Source organism: Conger conger, chromosome 3 (assembly GCF_963514075.1).
Source record: "Conger conger chromosome 3, fConCon1.1, whole genome shotgun sequence".
In the NCBI taxonomy this organism is placed as follows: Eukaryota; Metazoa; Chordata; class Actinopteri; order Anguilliformes; family Congridae; genus Conger; species Conger conger.
In genome coordinates this window covers 60,491,186-60,509,580 of record NC_083762.1, presented here as the reverse complement: position 1 = coordinate 60,509,580, position 18,395 = coordinate 60,491,186, and the positions used below count along the sequence as shown (strand labels likewise).

Here is an 18,395-nt window from a genome sequence, read left to right as displayed (position 1 = left end):
AAAAAAAAAATGCATCCGCCTTCATTTTGTTCACTTAACTGTGTCGCTATCGAAATATGTTTCATGAGGGCCATGATTAAGCTCATTGTTATTTAAAAATAGATTTATGTAGTAATCCTCAGAGAACTTTCAGAGAACAGTTCTCTAGCAAAACCATTAGATGGAAGCCATTTTTTATTGTACTAATATTTGTAGTATTAATGTGTTGTTTTTAATCAAATGCATCTTTTTCTTCTGTCTTGAAACAGTTTTTTAAGGAACACAATATGCAAATAAAGGCAATGTTCGGGACTCTAAACAAGCAGATCTATTTGAGAAATTATACGCACCATTAAATCATGTTTTAGAGTGGTGAAACATTATGCTGAATTTAATCCAATAAAACATTTCTTAATGAACAATTTACTTTGAAAAGTTTACTTTCTAAGGTCAGGCAGTTGCCATCTCTATCTGGTTTAATGAATTAAATCTTGATTGAATGGGTAATTTGGAAAATTAAAGTTATTGACATTTTGCCCGATGGAAATCAACAATAATTTTTTATGGAGTGCTCCTCTTTCTTGCATATTAATTTTGCATTATTGTGATTAATTACGATGCTGCTTCTCCAGAAGAATGGCTAAACACCCAAACAGACAGCACCAATTCGGGCTGTCATAATTAAGCGCCTTTGACAGAAAACCAAGGGCTGATTGTGCTTTCTCAAACAAACATGCTTTCACAAGGGATCTTTAGAAAGCACAGATATGCACATTTAAAGGCACAGTTACTGTAGCTATTTTGCATTAACGCATAACTCGCATTTGTTTTCCTGTTTTATTTTGACACAGGCTGGAGTAGGCTATGCACGTGCTTAATGCTACAGTTACAGTAGCTCTTTCGCATAACTGTAAAACTCACCATCGTTGTTCACTTTTATTTTGACACAGGCTGGGGTAGGTTGTATGTGTGCTTAACTGAAATTAGCCCGCCGTCTCTGTGGCTTAAAATGGTCTGCCGTGACCCCAGTCTTCTCTCACTGGGGGTGCACCCAGCTCATTAAAACAGTGCGACTCTTGGCTATTGATGTGCACAATTCTCTACCCAGCCCCTACTATGCAAGGCAATTCCCTAAATTTGATTCTGGGCCTGTTCGAGCATTTCGAATGATTCAGGGGGGGCAATTTTCAAAACCGTTGAATTTAACATGGGATGTGAAAAGAAATTCAGGGGTCCCGTCTAAAAAATAAATGAAAATGTCATGTCTCAACGGTTATTATCAGACCAGACCAGGGTGAAATACATAATTGCTTTATGCATTGGTCTTTTCTGTGCTCGACTGGTCTTGCCTGGTGTAATTGAGCCAACTATGAGGACCAGAAGGACCAGTTTGCACTTTTTGAGCGTATATCATAGGTTACAATACACCAGACAAGGTCAGTAAAGCATAGAAAAGTATTTAAATCCAAAACAATTACATTTGACCCAGGTCTGATTGACAACATAACATTTCACATTGTTCCCCTTAAAGAACCATTTTTCAGTAGTAGATGTAGGGGTTTGGTACAGTGATTACAAGGGATATTTCTGCAATTCACAGACATGCTTTTCAAGAACACACTAGCAGACCTCTTATACCTATTCAGCACTGCCCCATCCTACTGAAGCAGGTTAATGCAGGTACCAGAACTTTTCCCCACAGGACTTCAGGTCCAGACAGACGTAGAGAGTCAATGCTTACACAATACAGACCACACAATTTACGACAATCCCTCCATGTCTTCTCATTAAACAGGATTTATACGATGTGAACGTAATACGTTTAGCAAACATGACCTCATGATTCAGGCTATGAGAGGAATAAACAGGCAATGCGACTCAATAAATCAACTCAAATTACAGGCTTTAACTTTCTGAGCAGGTGATATAGAGGGCTTCAGAACAGCGCACAATGCATAGAGAGCTCTTACCACGAGAGGACCTGGTTGTATCCGTACTGGAAGTCCCGTTCCTGGGCCTTCCGGACCGGGTAGACCAGCTGGTTCTCGTGGAAGTACAGAACCTTCTTCAGCCGGGCCAGGTCGGGTCTGAGGGCGGCCAGTTCCGCCAGGTTGAGGACGGAGCTGGTGAACAGCACTCTGGGAAATGAAAAACAGGTCAGCCCAGTTACGTTTAAATAACCCCCTTCATCCGACCGTCTAGCCCCTCAGAAGAACCCACAGGCCTGGTTCCCTATAGGGCTGCTTTTCTCACCAGGCCGTTAACAGTTTTGATCTTGCCAGGGAGACACACACAAAAAAAAGAAAGGCTAGACCCATTTTCTGATTTTTTTTCTCCCTTCCTCAAGCTGCAGCAGAGGTTTAGAAAACCTCTGAGGTTTTCTAAAGTCTGATACAAAAGAGAAAAGACAAGTTTTTGTTTTTTCCAGAACATGAAAACAGCAAAAAGTATAAAATAAAAATACTCAATAAAAACTAAAAGATGGGAATGAAGAGGGGAAGAGAGATGTCCCTGTGGTGGCTGGATATCATTTTGCAAGAACATCAGCCCACAGATTACAATTTTGTAGTTAAGATGCATGTGTCTTTGCCACAGAAACTGCCAAAGTCTTCAGAAAGGTTGAAGGTCAAGATACAAGAGGCCAGATATTCTACAATGGAAAGCAAGAACAAAGGTGGTTCAAAACATTATGACCACTCAAAACAATACCCTTCTGGAGCATTAAACTGGACTGTTCAATAGATGTGCATTGTGCAGACCAGATTAAAATAAAGGACCAGCTACTTTACTTAATTAGATGAAATAATTAGCAATGATCCCATAGTGCGAATTTTAGTGTGAAAAATACCTTTTTACTTTACTATACATGAGGCCAGGAGAAGAGAGTGAAAAAGCCAAGTTAAGGCACAGACATTTTAAAAGCCACTACATTCACTTGACCTGCCTGAGCTCCAAGCCAGCTACTATCAAACATGTATTTGGCAAATGTACTGGAAACAGAGTAAATACATTTGTTTAAAGGTGACCTGTGTTAAAAGCTTCACCTGGCTGAATCATCACTACAGAACTGTCACAAAAAAAAACTAAAAACATTTTGCAGGTAATAAAAATCCCCCTTGAATGAGACCTGAGTCTTAATTTATCATAAATATTCTCAGTCATATTTGACCATAACAACTAATAATACAAAAAAAAGCATCACAGCTTTATATAAACCTCTGAGATGTTAGTCCAGCTCAAAATGTGAAGCTACACAGAGGAATTAAAGAATGTACTAAATGCATTTTTCATGTGGTCATAATAAAAGACCATCTTCATTAGAGAGGAAAACGGGGAATTAAAACCATTAGGTGACCAAAGATTAAACAGTAACATTCCTTAAGAAATGATGAGCACAAAACATTTTTCCTTAAATGAAGATGCAGCAAATTTACAGCCATGAAGATGCAGCAAATTTACAGCCTTCCAGCAAACAATGCAGTCCCTGAATGGTATAATCAATTTTCAGGTAATAACTCCTTAGTTAACTCTAGGGGGGACTCAATCCTTTAATTGCTAATACATTGGTTAACAGGCTTAGCTCAGACTTAATACCATGGTCAGCATTCTGCATTTTAAATGCTGTTGATCCTAATTATTTCTTGAGAAAGGTTTAATATCCACCAACTACTGTGCAACACAATGATAAAAGATTCTGCTTCCAAACATTACTTTTACAAGTATACACAATGAGTCCTACCTTGACAGTCTGGAAGTCAATTAACATTCCCGCACACTAGTAAATCGGGCACTGATTAAAGCAGATTATGGATAAGAAATACATTTAAAACTAATTATAAAGTATAAAGCCTCTTGGTTGTTTGTTAGCTTGATATAAATGGAACACTGACTATAGAACAACAAGGACTTATTAATGGGAAATGACTTTCCACACAAGTAGAAATGGCTACTGAGATACAGATTTGAAGACAGATTCACAGAGTGAGTGAGAGAGAGCAAGAGTTGCAGAATGCTGGCCAGTGCTTACACTATAACAATATGCAAATTGGGCTCAGAAATTCTGCTAAAGTTGTGTGCCACAGTGGATGAAAATGAGGAACGGAAAGCGGTAACAATGCTATGCTAATTGAGTGTTTTTTCATGTTCTTAAAATGGCAGTCAAGACCACTTCCTAAACTGAAAAAAAAAAAATTCTATAGTTTAGTCAATAATCCTACAAATCTTTTGTAGGCCTTTGGTGAAAATTCACAGTACTACTCCCATAAATCAGAACACGGCAGTCATACTTTTGTATGTTGTATGAAACGTTACCTTAACGACTCAAGCAAATGACTCAAGACTCAAAGAGTCAAATCCTGACCCAGACCATCAATGATGTACTGTAACTGGAACAAGTTACGTCTGAGAATGCAGAGTCATTCAACTGCGTTTCCCAGGCATGAAAGCGTATGAAAGGTGCTTGACATTTAAGATTGTTTCACACTCCCTCCCCTCAACTCAGTCACTACGGTGAGTTCAAAACCACAAAGAGATGATGGACTCCATTTAAACATGCATACCCGGTCAAATACGTAATATAACATTTTGGATGCTTTACTGAGCTTATCTGGCGTGTTGGAACCTATGAAATACAATCTCCCTGCAGTCATGTCCTCTTGGTTGGCTCAACCAAGCAAGATCAATCGAGTGCAGGAAAATATTTGAGTCTGAAACAATCACGTATTTGACCCAGGTCTGGTTACTCTAGGCGAGTGGAAGTTGAACCCAAGGGGGCTTTGAAGCTCTCGGTCTTGCTAGGTTAACCCAGTCCCCAGTCATCTGCCTCTTCCTCTGTGTGCCTTTCATGTGGAAAAGCCACAAGCCATTCGCACCGCCACGCAATCACGTCACCCGCACATCTTCAGAGCAGCCATTCTGCGTGCTTCCTGGCCCAGTCTTGAGCTTCGATCAAAAAACAAAACAAAACAAAAAAAGAAAGTACCCCCAAAGTAATAAAGGGACCTGACTCAAACCAGATGAATGTTCTCTATTTTTACCTTTCTCTGCCAAGCCTAACCTCACACACACATCCTGGGTAGGCAAGATTCAGACCAACTAAGTTGTAGCAGTCAGTAACTCCACCGATTACTATGCAAAGGGAAAAGAGGCATGCTTTTTTTACCTTTCTTTCTGCCAAAAAAAATAGTACTTAACAAGTACAATGCTGACCAATTTCAGAGTAATGTAATGGATTCTCCTCAGGGGTATACCGAAAACCTTGGTACCGGCTTATTAGTTTGTGCCTCTGTCGAAAATAGACTGCACACCTGCGATCATTCACGAGAGAGACTTTTTAAATGACTGTAAACCAGAAACAATTACACTGTCATGTAATAAGAAACAGACCGAGTGCGAGCCAGGAGGATACAACTCGGCTTTTAATCTGATTAAAATGTGGCTCTCAGTGGAAAAAAGAAGAAGAAAAACTTGATCAAAGGACTGCCACATAAAGCCAAGAGAAACAGACTGAACCTGGTAGCTTCTTTGTTGCATTTGAGTCAGTTTTATTCCAATTTTATTTCCTGCATTCTAGTCCACAAGCCTGTACAGGGGTAGAGTTCTCATTTTAATACTTTTATTTCACTTTCGATGAGGATTGAGGATAGTCCTCTGCATTCGATACCAGGAGTTTCTGTTAAGATTTGGTAGAACTTCAAAGTCAGGTTGAGGTCACAGTTTTCAGCTGTTTGATTTGACACCACTGAGAGAACATAACAGCAGTTGTTCTTCTCAGAAGGACAGAAGGCCAAAACTTAAATATGTTCCTGGTGACAAAGCTCTGTTTGAAAGTAAAAAAAAAGCTGTTCTGTCAGAACCTAAAACCCTGAAGAGTTTGATTGGCCAGTCCCAAGCACGGATTAGGTGTGTGCTAAATATCAAGTTTGTGATATTTAGAACACCCTGTTCCAGGCAACACTTAAGAACTAATTTATGAAGTGAATCCCAACTAGCTATATTAAATTATAACTTTTAGTCTCTTTTTTTCAAAAGGACTACACCAAAACTAAACTACAACAAGAACTGTAGTGATCCTCTGGTGTCCTGACCTTTGATCATGTAACCTGGTGCTTGAGCAGGACTTTTTTTTGTTATATTGTGCATAATTGTATTATACATTTTGAAATAATTAAGTAAATGACACTCCATATAGTAGTCAAACATATCCAAACTTTTTCGATTCTTCTGGTCAACCTTGAGTTTCTGAAAAGCATCATCATGCTTAACATTTAGCTTTTAGTGAGAGTATAAACCCCAAACTTTATATCAATGTCTCTGGGTCAATAGGGGTCGACACTGCACTGTTAGGAAAGATTCTGCTCTTTGCAGCCCTACATAGGCCACCTGTTTTTGACAGCGGAACCCCCTCACTCTAACATTTGCATGTCATTTAAGTGATTCATAAAATGTAAAGAGTGAAAATAACACCTATTTCTTTGTGGTCTGAAGTGAATTCTAAAGGGATAACCACCATTTCAGTAAATCCATGATTTGGATCCTTTCTCTTTACTAAAAGGATCCACTCGCATAGAACACAATACAGTTATATTTTCTGACAATATTCTGTAAAGTTAACATGTAATTCAGCAAAGATGAATTGCCTTGAAAATACTATATACCAGCGCTACTCCACTCCTCGTCCAGCGGGCCGCAGTGTCTGCAGGTATTAAGTAGCGCTGCTATATACTCACATACACAACTGGAGATTTAGTAAACTTGCTATCAAGAACATTAATGCAAAACCAAATTTGGCAATGGCAGCATCTGATTGGTGCAAGACAGACAAACACAACCTGGTCTCGTAAAAACAAGGTCACGTACCGATGTAGCGAACCTGGACTCGTAAATCTTTTAGTGCTTAACAAAAGATATTATTGCACCCAGCCCTTCCAGCAGGCCCTGGTATTAGAAACACGGACAAGAATTAGACACAGCGATGCAAATGCGGTGCACAAGCTTGCAAAACAAGTGGGAGGATTGCTTCTTTAGGGCTTCTCGAGAACAGGCCATGCAGAACTGTTTGTTTCTTTGTTTTTTTTTTGATGGCTTCACTCGATGCTGCTCTTTGTGTAGGTCACCGTTTTCGAGGTCACGACTCACTTCTTGCAGACCTTTCACAAAACGAGCTGTGGTGGCAGGTGTTCACTGGTTAAAAATGCACACGCCTCCGGGCTACTTGCAGGGCTTTTCCGAGGTTCCTCTCAACGGAAGACCCTATAAGGTCTGCTCTTCCGATTTTACTTTTCTCAAATCAGCAAGATAATTGGAACATTTAAGTCAGGTACATCCAGGACCCAGCCTTGGGACGATGGGTGGGCAAAAACAAGCACTTAATTCAGTTCCAGTACCTACCTAATTATTCATTTGCGTCCACTTTGCTTTCATATGCATGTCATTTATTCCACAAATTCACACACAAACCATTCAAAATCACTTGCTGTTCTCTACTGTACTTCGAAGGTATCTTTTCGGGGTCTACCCGTGAATTAATGTAAATATCACAACAAACATCTTTATATTTCCCCTTGCACTTAAAAAACCACTGATATTTGCAGCATCAAAGTTCCACGGCCAAGACAACTGAAAACCTCCAGTGACTATCTACAGAAACGTTGCAGTTTTGCATTATAATTTGAGGAAATACCTTTTACATCTAATGACAGCTGTTCTTCTGCCGAGGGCATTTACCGGAATATCTTCACCCACAGACACACCCTACAGAATGCCCAGCTTGAAATAATGGCCCCTTCGATATCTTGCCTCCCTGCTTTACATTACACAATAAAGAATAACTCCGCACACAGGTTTTTTCCCCTCCTACTGTACTTGTACAATTATGATGACGGTGAAAAGTCCCTGGAAGAATACTTTGAAAATAAAGACAGTCTTGTCAGCATTGTATGTTACCATACTCTTGTGGAGGGGTGGAGGGAGGGGGGTGGCGGAGGTAGCAGATAAAACGAAAAACCTATGGCTGAACTTCAAGGCCCGAGGCTAAGAGGTGCATTTCGATGAGTAAACAACTCCCACGGCATTTAGGAAGAGGGCCGATGATTATGCTTTGATCATGTAGAAGCAATTACGGACAGCAGCGTGCAATCGCAGTGCCACTGAGCGGTAAACATCTGTGGCAGCCACTGTGATGTGTTAACTTCAACTGCTGGGAAAACCCATTACCGAAGCAGGGAAAGTTTAATTATTTTTAATATGCAGGTGAGATTCGGTTACCCACGCACATACTGTATAAACACACACACACACACACACACACACACACACACACACACAAATGTGAATTACTGCTGCCACAAACAATATAATCCATCAAAAGTTCACGAGTCAAGCAATCATTCACACTGGAAATGCTCAATAATGCTACAATGAGAATCAGAATCACAATAGCTGCTGAATTTTCACATTTAAAATGTTCATACTGCTCCAAGCCGCTTTACAACAAAAATAAATAAGTAGTTTACTCGTGTGATGGTGCAAAACGGTCCGATTCATATGCTACAACATCTAAAATATTTACAATTAATATTTCCTTCCTGTTAAATAAATGCTCCCAGTAGGCTGACCTGACAAATTCATATCCATTTTACAGAATTAAAGAACTTAATCTCGCCATAATAACGTCCCGGAAGAATGTTTCGAGCAGTTTATCGGACGCCAGCATTTTACTTTAATTCCACTTGGTGCGTAGGGTACCGAGGAGACTGGGGAAAGCACTAATTTTTGCCTCAGCTGTTAGTGTGTACTGTTTTTTTCGCTCAAAAGTTTAAAAGATTAGACCAGCGCTACTCAACTCCACGTCCTGCGGGCCGCAGTGTCTGCAGGCATTTGCTTCAACCATATGCTACAGCGCCTGATTTTTCCATTACATTGCATTATTGGCATTAGGCAGACGGTCTTATCCAGAGCGACAAACAACAAAGTGCAAAGTGCATAACCATAACCAAGGACAAGTGCACTGAAAGACCCTAGAGCGAAGTACTACGACTGTAACAAAGATAAGGACTTGGGCCTATTCGATGAATCTGACAATGCCATCCATCCATCCATTATCTTAACCCGCTTATCCTGAACAGGGTCGCAGGTGGGCTGGAGCCTATCCCAGCATACATTGGGCGAAAGGCAGGAATACACCCTGGACAGGTCGCCAGTCCATCGCAGGGCACACACACCATTCACTCACACACTCATACCTATGGGCAATTTAGACTGTCCAATCAGCCTAACCTGCATGTCTTTGGACTGTGGGAGGAAACCTGAGAACCCGGAGGAAACCCACGCAGACACGGGGAGAACATGCAAACTCCGCACAGAGAGGCCCCGGCCGACGGGGATTCGAACCCAGGACCTCCTTGCTGTGAGGCGGCAGTGCTACCCACTGCACCATCCGTGCCGCCGAATCTGACAATGGATTTTATCTAAAACCGTTTTCATACAGCACAACGCTTTACGATCTATCCTTAAGTAAGAACAATAAACAAACAGCTTAGATAATTAGTGATTTCATTCATTAGTTTATGATCTGAACCAAGCAGGTAAAATAATGACTGAAATCAGGTGGTGTAGCACACGGTTGGAGTGAATACCTGCAGACAATGGAGTTGAGTAGCACTGGATTACACAATGACGAGGGACAGGGCAGCCGATATGGCAGAAACCAGTGAACAAAGACCATTGTAAATCCCTTCCTATCATTGAAAAAAGCTAACCGACATGTTGACTCACCCTCTGCCTGTATTTATAGTCCTTAAATTCAAAATTCAAATTCATTCAGGTTTCAAAATATGAAGTTGACGGGCCACACAAAACATTGTATAGCTGCACAATAATTAAAGCTCATTGGTTTTCACTGGTTCTAATTGCCACAGCCAATGACAACGTCAACGCGTTCACAGAGAAGGGGTGGGATAAACAGTGTTGTGGTTTGACAGTGTTTGTTGCTGCAATTCCTCTCTTGATCTCTAGAAGTCAGAAATGACTGGTAATTCCTTTCAGTCTTATTACAAGACTTAATGTTTGTTAAGATTTTTTGCAGTTCAAGTGAATGCTCTTACCTGTAGGAGGAACTGGCTGGAATGGTCTGCATGAAATGCGTGGCTGCTGTTCTGGCTCTCCAGTGCCATTTCTTGGCGGGCAGTGTGCAGGAGACGCAGTCTTCCAAATCCTCCTGGAGAAGGTCAAGCAGCTGTTTGTGAGAGCCTCCGTAGAAGGGCTCAACCAGCAGCACGCTCATTGCCGAAACCCTGTGGAGACACTGACAGCACAGACAGACACTGAGCGCAGGAAATCAACACAAAGGACTATCAATTTCAGACAAATGAAAATACAAAATTTTTCATGTCATGAGGACGAATGCCTATTCATAAGGAAAACTAACGTGTAACTGTGAAACCAAAACTAAGAGGATGACTTTTCACAATTGGAATTGGACTTTGCACAATTGGAATTTGGGTAGAGCGTATATAAAATATGTTTCACCTTCACATTTAGAAATAAAAAAGGGCATTATTGGGGATTCCCAGCATCCCACCTGATTATTAAACAAACTGTTTTTCGGTGAGTGGAGTATACCTGCTTGCCATTTTATGCTTTCGGTCTGTGGGCGAGATGTGTAGTGCACTACTGCAAAAAAAGAAGGTGTTGAGGTTAGGGATTCCCAGACAGTGCTCGGCACTGCTACATGTGTAGACTTACCTATGAATCCTCCATTGCGTGCCAGGCCTCTGACACAAAACCGTATAACCCTGTACAGTTGGTCTCAAAGATATCCAGCTCTATTAATTTCAGAGCAGTTTCAAAAAATGAAACCGAGAACTGTTTCAAATCTCTAAAACATCAGTGTCCTAATTTGGTGAACATATTCAACAGCATATATACTGTACATAAACAGGTTATGAAGCCATTTTGAGGGGATGCAGGAGGAGGTGCGGACACTGACTATTTGAGGGGTATGGTTTTATGTATGCTCCAAAGCATATTTTTCACTTTAAGATTAGCAAACCAAAGAATTTTGACTGCAATGACAAATAATCCATAAAAATGAACGCAGATATCATTACTCTCTATCAATTGACAGACTCATTTAATTTGTTTTGTGTCATTTCCTTACCAAACATACTAAAAATATACACATTTTCCAGTTCCTTATTACTGCATTCCTGACCTACAATGCTTGTGACAGTTACTATGGCAAAAGCAAACATATGAGGATGTAGGCGTTTCATTGGCTGCAACAGGCATTCATGGATCTTCAGACTTTAACCGATTAGTATGAGGTACAGTACTGACAACATATTGACATGACAGCCTTTATTTAACATTTACAGTTCAAAGCACACATCACAAAATACACAAAATCCCTAAAACTCACTTATTTCTCTCTGTTCACAAACACCCACTCAGAACTGGTGCCTGAAACCTTTCTAGAAACCAACACCAGAGACTGAGCAGATCGTAATGGGCAGAAAATAGATTTGAAATGAAGTTCTCCTGCAGTTTGAGCCTTCATATCATATGAAGTGCATTTCTCTAAAAACAGCCAACAGCTGCGGTACATAAGGTTCAGCTTCCTTTAAAGAAAAGGGGGAAATATCTTGATGTATTTGAATATTTTCCACAGGCTGGTCTGGTAAGTACAGCTCGTTCACCTCAGGAAGTTTCTTGTAATCAGTGTCAAGTACATTAATAATCCCGATTAAATTATGTCTCATGAATACGAATTGAGGTCATCATAATGGATGCATCTTTCCGATGATACGTTTGAACTTTTTATTTTATTACTTCCATGTTTGATTTCTATAAAATATTGCATCGTGATAAATTATTCATGTCCCATTGCTTTTCATCTTCTAAGATACAAACTCATGTGATGCTTTTTACAACTATTTATTTTATTCTAAAAACAGAACTCCAAAGAAGCGTCCCGCTATCACCCGAGGACATATTTCTTAAATAAAAGCAGCAGCGCTTTGCATACCTAAGATCTGCATATGGAATGAGCAATGTGAATTAGGCATCTTCAGCAGTGAAATGTAATCAGTGCCTACCTCTGACTGCCGTTCAAGAACTCTTTTGGGTCTCCAATCTGAGGCGATATACCCCCAACGCAATTGAAATAAGAGTGATTTTTTCCATGTTTGCTACTCTCGGTGCGATTTGAGCTCTTCCGTATGGGCTCAAGGCTACCGCTGTTCATTCCATGGCCTGCTCTCATAACTCAGTTGCTTCAATAAATGGAGAAAAATGCAGACTTAATATAGGCCTTGCCTTTTAGTCAACCTGTGTTAAATGGTTCTCTCAGTATTTCAAGGGCCTGCGAAAACATAACGTGAAACAAGCCGTTTGAGAAGCCGCCATGTGAGGTCTGTATTTCCAACAACCAGCTCTGGATAAACTCCACTTCACTTCCGTGTTACAGAATCAATAACAATCGATTCAGAAAATAATCATTTTCAATAAAAATGCAAGACAACAGCATCTCTCATGGACATCGATAAATACGAATAAAATGAGTTATTAATTTTGGAAAAAAATATATCGTTTCAATTTGTCTGAAAACAAGGTATCGTTATACAGTACCCTGCAAACGTCTTAGGCACCTGTATAACATTCTGTACAGATAAGATTCTTTCAAAAACAACTCAATGAAAGGTCCTAAATAAACATACCATACATTTTAGTAATTTGGCAGAATAGTTAAAAACTGAATCAAATCAATATTTTTTGTGACCACCGCTAAAACTGCATTACTTCTCTGAGATAGCCAACGCTGTCCTGCAGTTCTATAAGACAATCAGCAGGGAGGTTGTTCCAAGCATGTTGGAGAACTTGCCACAGTTCTTCTGCAGACTTTGGTTGGCTCCTTGCTTCTGATCTCAGACAGCCTTGATCAAGTTTTTATGTAAAAAGTAGTAAATTGCTTACAGTAATATGTTACTTTTATTTTCTAAAAATTAAATATTTTGGCAAATGACACACAAAAACATAAACATATATAATAAAGTCGAGGGTGCCTAAGGCTTCTGCACAGCACTGTATGTGTGTGCACAAGCACTGTACCAAGAAAGTAATTTGGACCTGCGAATGGCATTTTTGGACAAGTTATTTTTGGCACACTGAACCTTAGGAGCAAGAGGATAATGAAGAGACTGGAAATGAGGATGACGGATATTCCAGTCCTGATGTGAATCTGAGTTGAAGGTGAAACAGAGACCGGCCAGTCTCTGTCACCCTGACACCTTTTGTTCTCTGATCTCCACTGGGGAAAATGTGGGCCCAGACACATCAGTCCAGCATTGGTGTGAAATTACAGCTACTACTGAACTGACGGACATTGAAACCTAATGGTAATACTCTTCCTTCAAAAGCAAGTTATGTGTAATTATATGTCAGTAATATTTTTGCTTTTCAGAAGGCAGCACATCAGCCAAATGAACGGTACACTAGGTACATATGAGGCCCCAAGTTTAACTACATGTTGTGGTTCAAGATATAAAATGCAATTGGGGAGCCAAAAATCTGGGACTTGCTAACCTATTTTATATACCTCAATTGGCACTTTCCATTTTGAGGTCAAATTACCATCACAGCAGAAGCAAAGTTATTTGAGAACTGGGCTTGCAACCAAAAATGAAAGTTTAAAAGAGAGAAGGAAGTACTGTTCTTGAGACATGGGGCTCTCCTGTATTGATTCCCAAAGTAGTCAGCTGTGCAAATGGACACTGTGTTTTCAATTTCATTCTTGATTAATGAAACTAGTACTAGGAACACCCTTGGTTTATACCAGAAAACTTCTAGAAACACTCATTTAGCTGCTTTGGGTTTCAGATGTAGAACCCCTCTACCTGTATTACGCAACGACCACCCAGTAATAGGTCAGCTCTCATGAGAATGAACAAACATTTCTACAGTGCTGTGAACAACTATTTGCCTCCTTTCTGTGATATTACATTTTGCTTAAAGATCTGAAACCACTTAGTGTGACAGATACTGTATGCAATAATAGAGGAAATCAAGAAGGAGGCAAATACTTTTCCATGCCACCATAGGTCCTCTTGAGATACTTTCATTTGAGGCTTGCCATGAAGGTGGTGCCCTGGGACCTACTTCCCTGGTGTCATCTTAATTAGGCCAGAGGAGAGGCTAGCGATGTGACCTCGCCATCGTCCTAATCAGCCCCTCATCCCGGCCATGCTCATCACTCCATTCTAGTCTGAGTATAATGACACTTCTCTTCATCTCCTCTTGTCTTGTCTTGAGCTTGTCCATTAAATGGAAAGGAGCACAGGACCATTTTTACAGAGTTTTCCCCCTGACTGTTCCGATAACACAAAATAAACAACTCATGCTGAGATTAGCTTTACTGAACCTAAATGCTCGAGCATAGCTAAACCAACTTAAGGTACTGAACTCCAGTAGTGACCAGTGAATCCCTTTGAGAGAAAATGGTGATGCCACACAGCCTTTCATTTTCACAGAATTTTGGAAGTCTACTGCGAATGGTTCTAATAGAAAAGATGAGTTCATTCTCATCGATTCAAATGGAAGTGAGTGTAGCCTCATTAACATCTTTAGTGCCTTTACCAACTGCAAGACGTGTGATTCATATGATTCTATGTGTGGTCTACTGAATGTTGTGAAGATATTTTGAGAAAAATCAGCACCCATTTAAGACCTACAACATATGATTTGTGGATGATAGAATTGTACATGTTATCCTTGAATTAAATTCTGCATACAATATAGTGCCTCAAATAATATTTATCTTGAATTTAGCAAGGAACAGAAACTTTGTTGCTACAGCTTACCAAGCCAAACGGACCACTGAATTTATAACCGAGACCATTGACAATTGCTGTATAGTGTCTGAATTAGAGCAGGCTGTCAACGGGAAAAGACCCACTCCTAGCATATTAATACCCATAGCACACTTCTATGCCAGACAAATGGAGATGCTCACCTCCTACCTGAGCACTCCATTCAAGGGCAAAGCTTCCCAGTCGCTGGAATGGATTCAACACACCACTACATGAAGCCAATCGGATCCTCAGCAGAGGGCAGCTGCTGTACCTCTGAGCAAGGTACTTGACCTTAATTACAATGAACAAGGTACTTAACTTGAATTACATCAGCGAATACCCAGCAGCGCAAAACATGACATGTCAATTATGCACTGCCGTGGGCAACTCCCCTGGAAGAGGGCGTCTCCTCAGTAATTAGCAAGGCGGCGCAATCATTTCCGATATCACGTCCAATCCTTATACTGTTATATACCCTTTCCGCTGAAGCAGGGGGATGTAGCATCCGCAGGCTAGCACTCGAGCCGTCCACTTCAACCACCTCATTCAAGTAATCACTGTCTTCACTAAACCCATTCAACCCCTCTCCCCACTTCTGGACGTGTTAGCATTTTAAGGAGAGCTTGAGAACCTGCTGGATTTTGACCTTCCGGAAGCCCCACCCTGTACTTAAGCCCCATCCTTCTTTTGTATTCAATTAAGACAATGTTTTGTTCTTCTGATGTCAAGTCTGAGCCAAATAATTTCTCAGTTTCAATCGATTTTTCAATCAGTCAGACCCGACAGTAACTTTTTTTTGGGGGGGAATGGAGCTGAATTTGAGAAGTGTCCGACTACTTTTGAATCAGTGTTTTGTGTATACCAAAGTGCTAGGAAGCCTGCCAAATATGATTGGATCTCTTGAATCGTAATAACCATTAAGATGGCTGTAACATTTGCCACACAAACAGGTTAATTCATCATCAAATTGTTTTCTTTCTTGTTATTTTTAATCTACAGCTGTGCTATACAACTATATGACCGGCATAGCTTGATGACAAATACTTATCAATACCATTGCAAAGAGATTCACCTTGCGAAAGATAGGGCTTACCAATGGTGGGGCTGACCATGCTGGTACATATTCAACCAATTTAATATCTTTCAAGACAAGAAACACACTCAATGTTATCTGCTGAAAGACATATAACAATATCACATATTATATTGTTATTTTGTTGCGTGGGTGCAGAGACATGCCATCTACCATCATCTGTACACCTGGGATTTACAGAGCACCACACATACTGTATATGGATCCATCCTCACCATTGCCTGTAAAGACCTGTCTCATGTTACGTAGGACAGGGGAGGAAATTTACACGGGAGCTTTGTAAAATGGCCCACACTCACTTCACACTTCAATTTACATTACACTTCACTCCAGGCATTTAGCAGATGCTCCTGTCTTGGGCGACAGGCACAGCCTTTACCTGCAATCCTTTTATTTATATTTATATTTACTGAAACAATGGTGCATCAACAGTTCCGTACTTGGAAATCAAGCCTGCAACTCCCAGGTTTCAAGTATTCCTAGGAATCCCTCTCTCTGTCCACTCGGGCAGTGTTCTGCCTCACCTCTCCAATATGGAGATGATGCCAGTAAGGTAGGCAGGAGTGGGGAGTCATTAATGGAACTGCAGAGCGAATTTTCAACCAACAAAGATATACAATCAGCGAGCACTTCATAAGGTATTTATTAGACTTATTTGTCTCCTGCTTAGAGGTTGACACAGTGTGTTCAGAGATGCTCTTCTGCATACCACTGTTGTAATGCGTGGTTATTTGCGTTACTGTCACACTGTCACCTTCCGGTCAGCTTCGGCCAGTCTACCCCTTCTCCTCTGACCTCTCTCATAAACAATGTGTTTCTGATCGCAGAACTGCTGCTCACTGGATGTTTTTTGTTTTTTGCACCATTCTCTGTACCTCGAGAGACTGTTGTGCATGAAAATCCCCGGAGCTCAGCAGTTTCTGAGATACACAAACCACCCTGTCTGGCACCAACAATCATTCCATGGTCAAAGTCACTGAGATCACATTTCTTCCCAATTCAGATATTGGGTCTGAACAACAGCTGAACCTCCTGACCATGTCTGCATGCTTTTATGCATTTAGTTGCTGCCACATGATTGGCTGATTAAATATTTGCATTAACAAGCCGGTGTACAAGTCTGCCTAATAAATTGCTCACTGAGTACATGTTTCTTCAGGTTTTCAGAATTTAAACGCGTCAATCTCCCACAAACCTCTCACCATTAGAGCCGGTTGTAGGCTTTGCAGCATAACCCAGCTCAATGTTCTGGGCTATGGGGGAGGAAGGGCGCTTAGCCTAGTCAGAGTTAGCCACTGCAGGGTTAGAACATCAGTCGAAATCACATTGGGGCTCTAGTATGACGGTTCTCAGTAGGGGCTGGTCTAGCCATTATAGGTTATACACTGGTGACTGAGGATTGTATACTAGGCTGATAGGGCTTCTGTAGGCGTGCTTATCCTAGTTTTCTGGCACATCGACTACATCTTGTTCCGTGAGCTGATAATCTGTACAGTTTCTTTTCCCTGGAGCTCCTGCCCTTCCCTCACCCTGAGTTCACGGACCGCTCCAGCCTGGTTCCTCACCCTGAGTTCACAGACCGCTATAGCCCTGTCCCTCGCCCTGAGTTCACGGACAACCCAAGCCCCGTCCCTTGTCCCTTGGTGCAGCCCTTTAACTCTCCTGGTCTATGTCCACACCCCGACACAGCCTGAAGCTCCAGATGCACCATCCTGCCCCTTTAAACCACAGACCATACTACCCTTCATCTGGACTTTACTTTTCTAGGTAGTTTATAACCTCAACTGTAACCTGCTAAACCCATTTGCTGTGACAGATTCTTTATTACATTTCTACTACATCCATTCAACCTTTACTTTTCACCAGACCAGCCAGTGGAGGATGGGCTATGAGCAACTAAAACTCAGAGGAAAGGTGCTGGATGTCCACATCCATGCATATTTTAATCAGTCTGGAATGTTCCACTGGACTCAGTGTCTCCTTCATGCATTTAAATAAACAGCTTCCTTGGGTTATAGTTTCTGTCTCCCAAACAAAAAAGCAAACATAAATAAAGGAATAACTTCTCTCAAAGGGGAACAACTGATTTGATGGTACAGTTGTAGAATGAAAACATCCAGAATGCGACAGAAAACAATTTCAAAGAAGATGCTTAGAGTAGCATAACAGTACGCTGGTGGGGCGGAACCGCTCATACATTTACATCCTATTAATGATATAATGTTATGCGATACATATACAAAAATAAATGGCGCATAAAACACAGTACTTACAGATTTTATAAACGTCTTAGCAGGCGGATTACAAAGGACATTCCTCCGCTTCAACATAGTCAGTGGCACCTGAAATGACATGCAAATTAGTATGCACATAATATTCTGCCAGTGAATAAGTGGGTAATAAAGGCTCAAAACCATCTTTTTGTATGAAAGCGTTAACGCTTTAACAATGCCACTTTCAGCGGTTTTACATTAAAG

General features: G+C 40.8%; 1 protein-coding gene across 1 annotated transcript in view; it reads right to left on the bottom strand.

Moving 5' to 3' along the window:
• Positions 1-18,395, bottom strand: part of gtdc1 (glycosyltransferase-like domain containing 1) — a 65,218-nt gene that overhangs the window by 43,782 nt on the left and 3,041 nt on the right. The window contains 3 exon segments of the mRNA XM_061236136.1: positions 1,950-2,117; positions 10,083-10,282; positions 18,192-18,260. Coding sequence (XP_061092120.1) covers positions 1,950-2,117; positions 10,083-10,282; positions 18,192-18,260 — 437 coding nt within the window.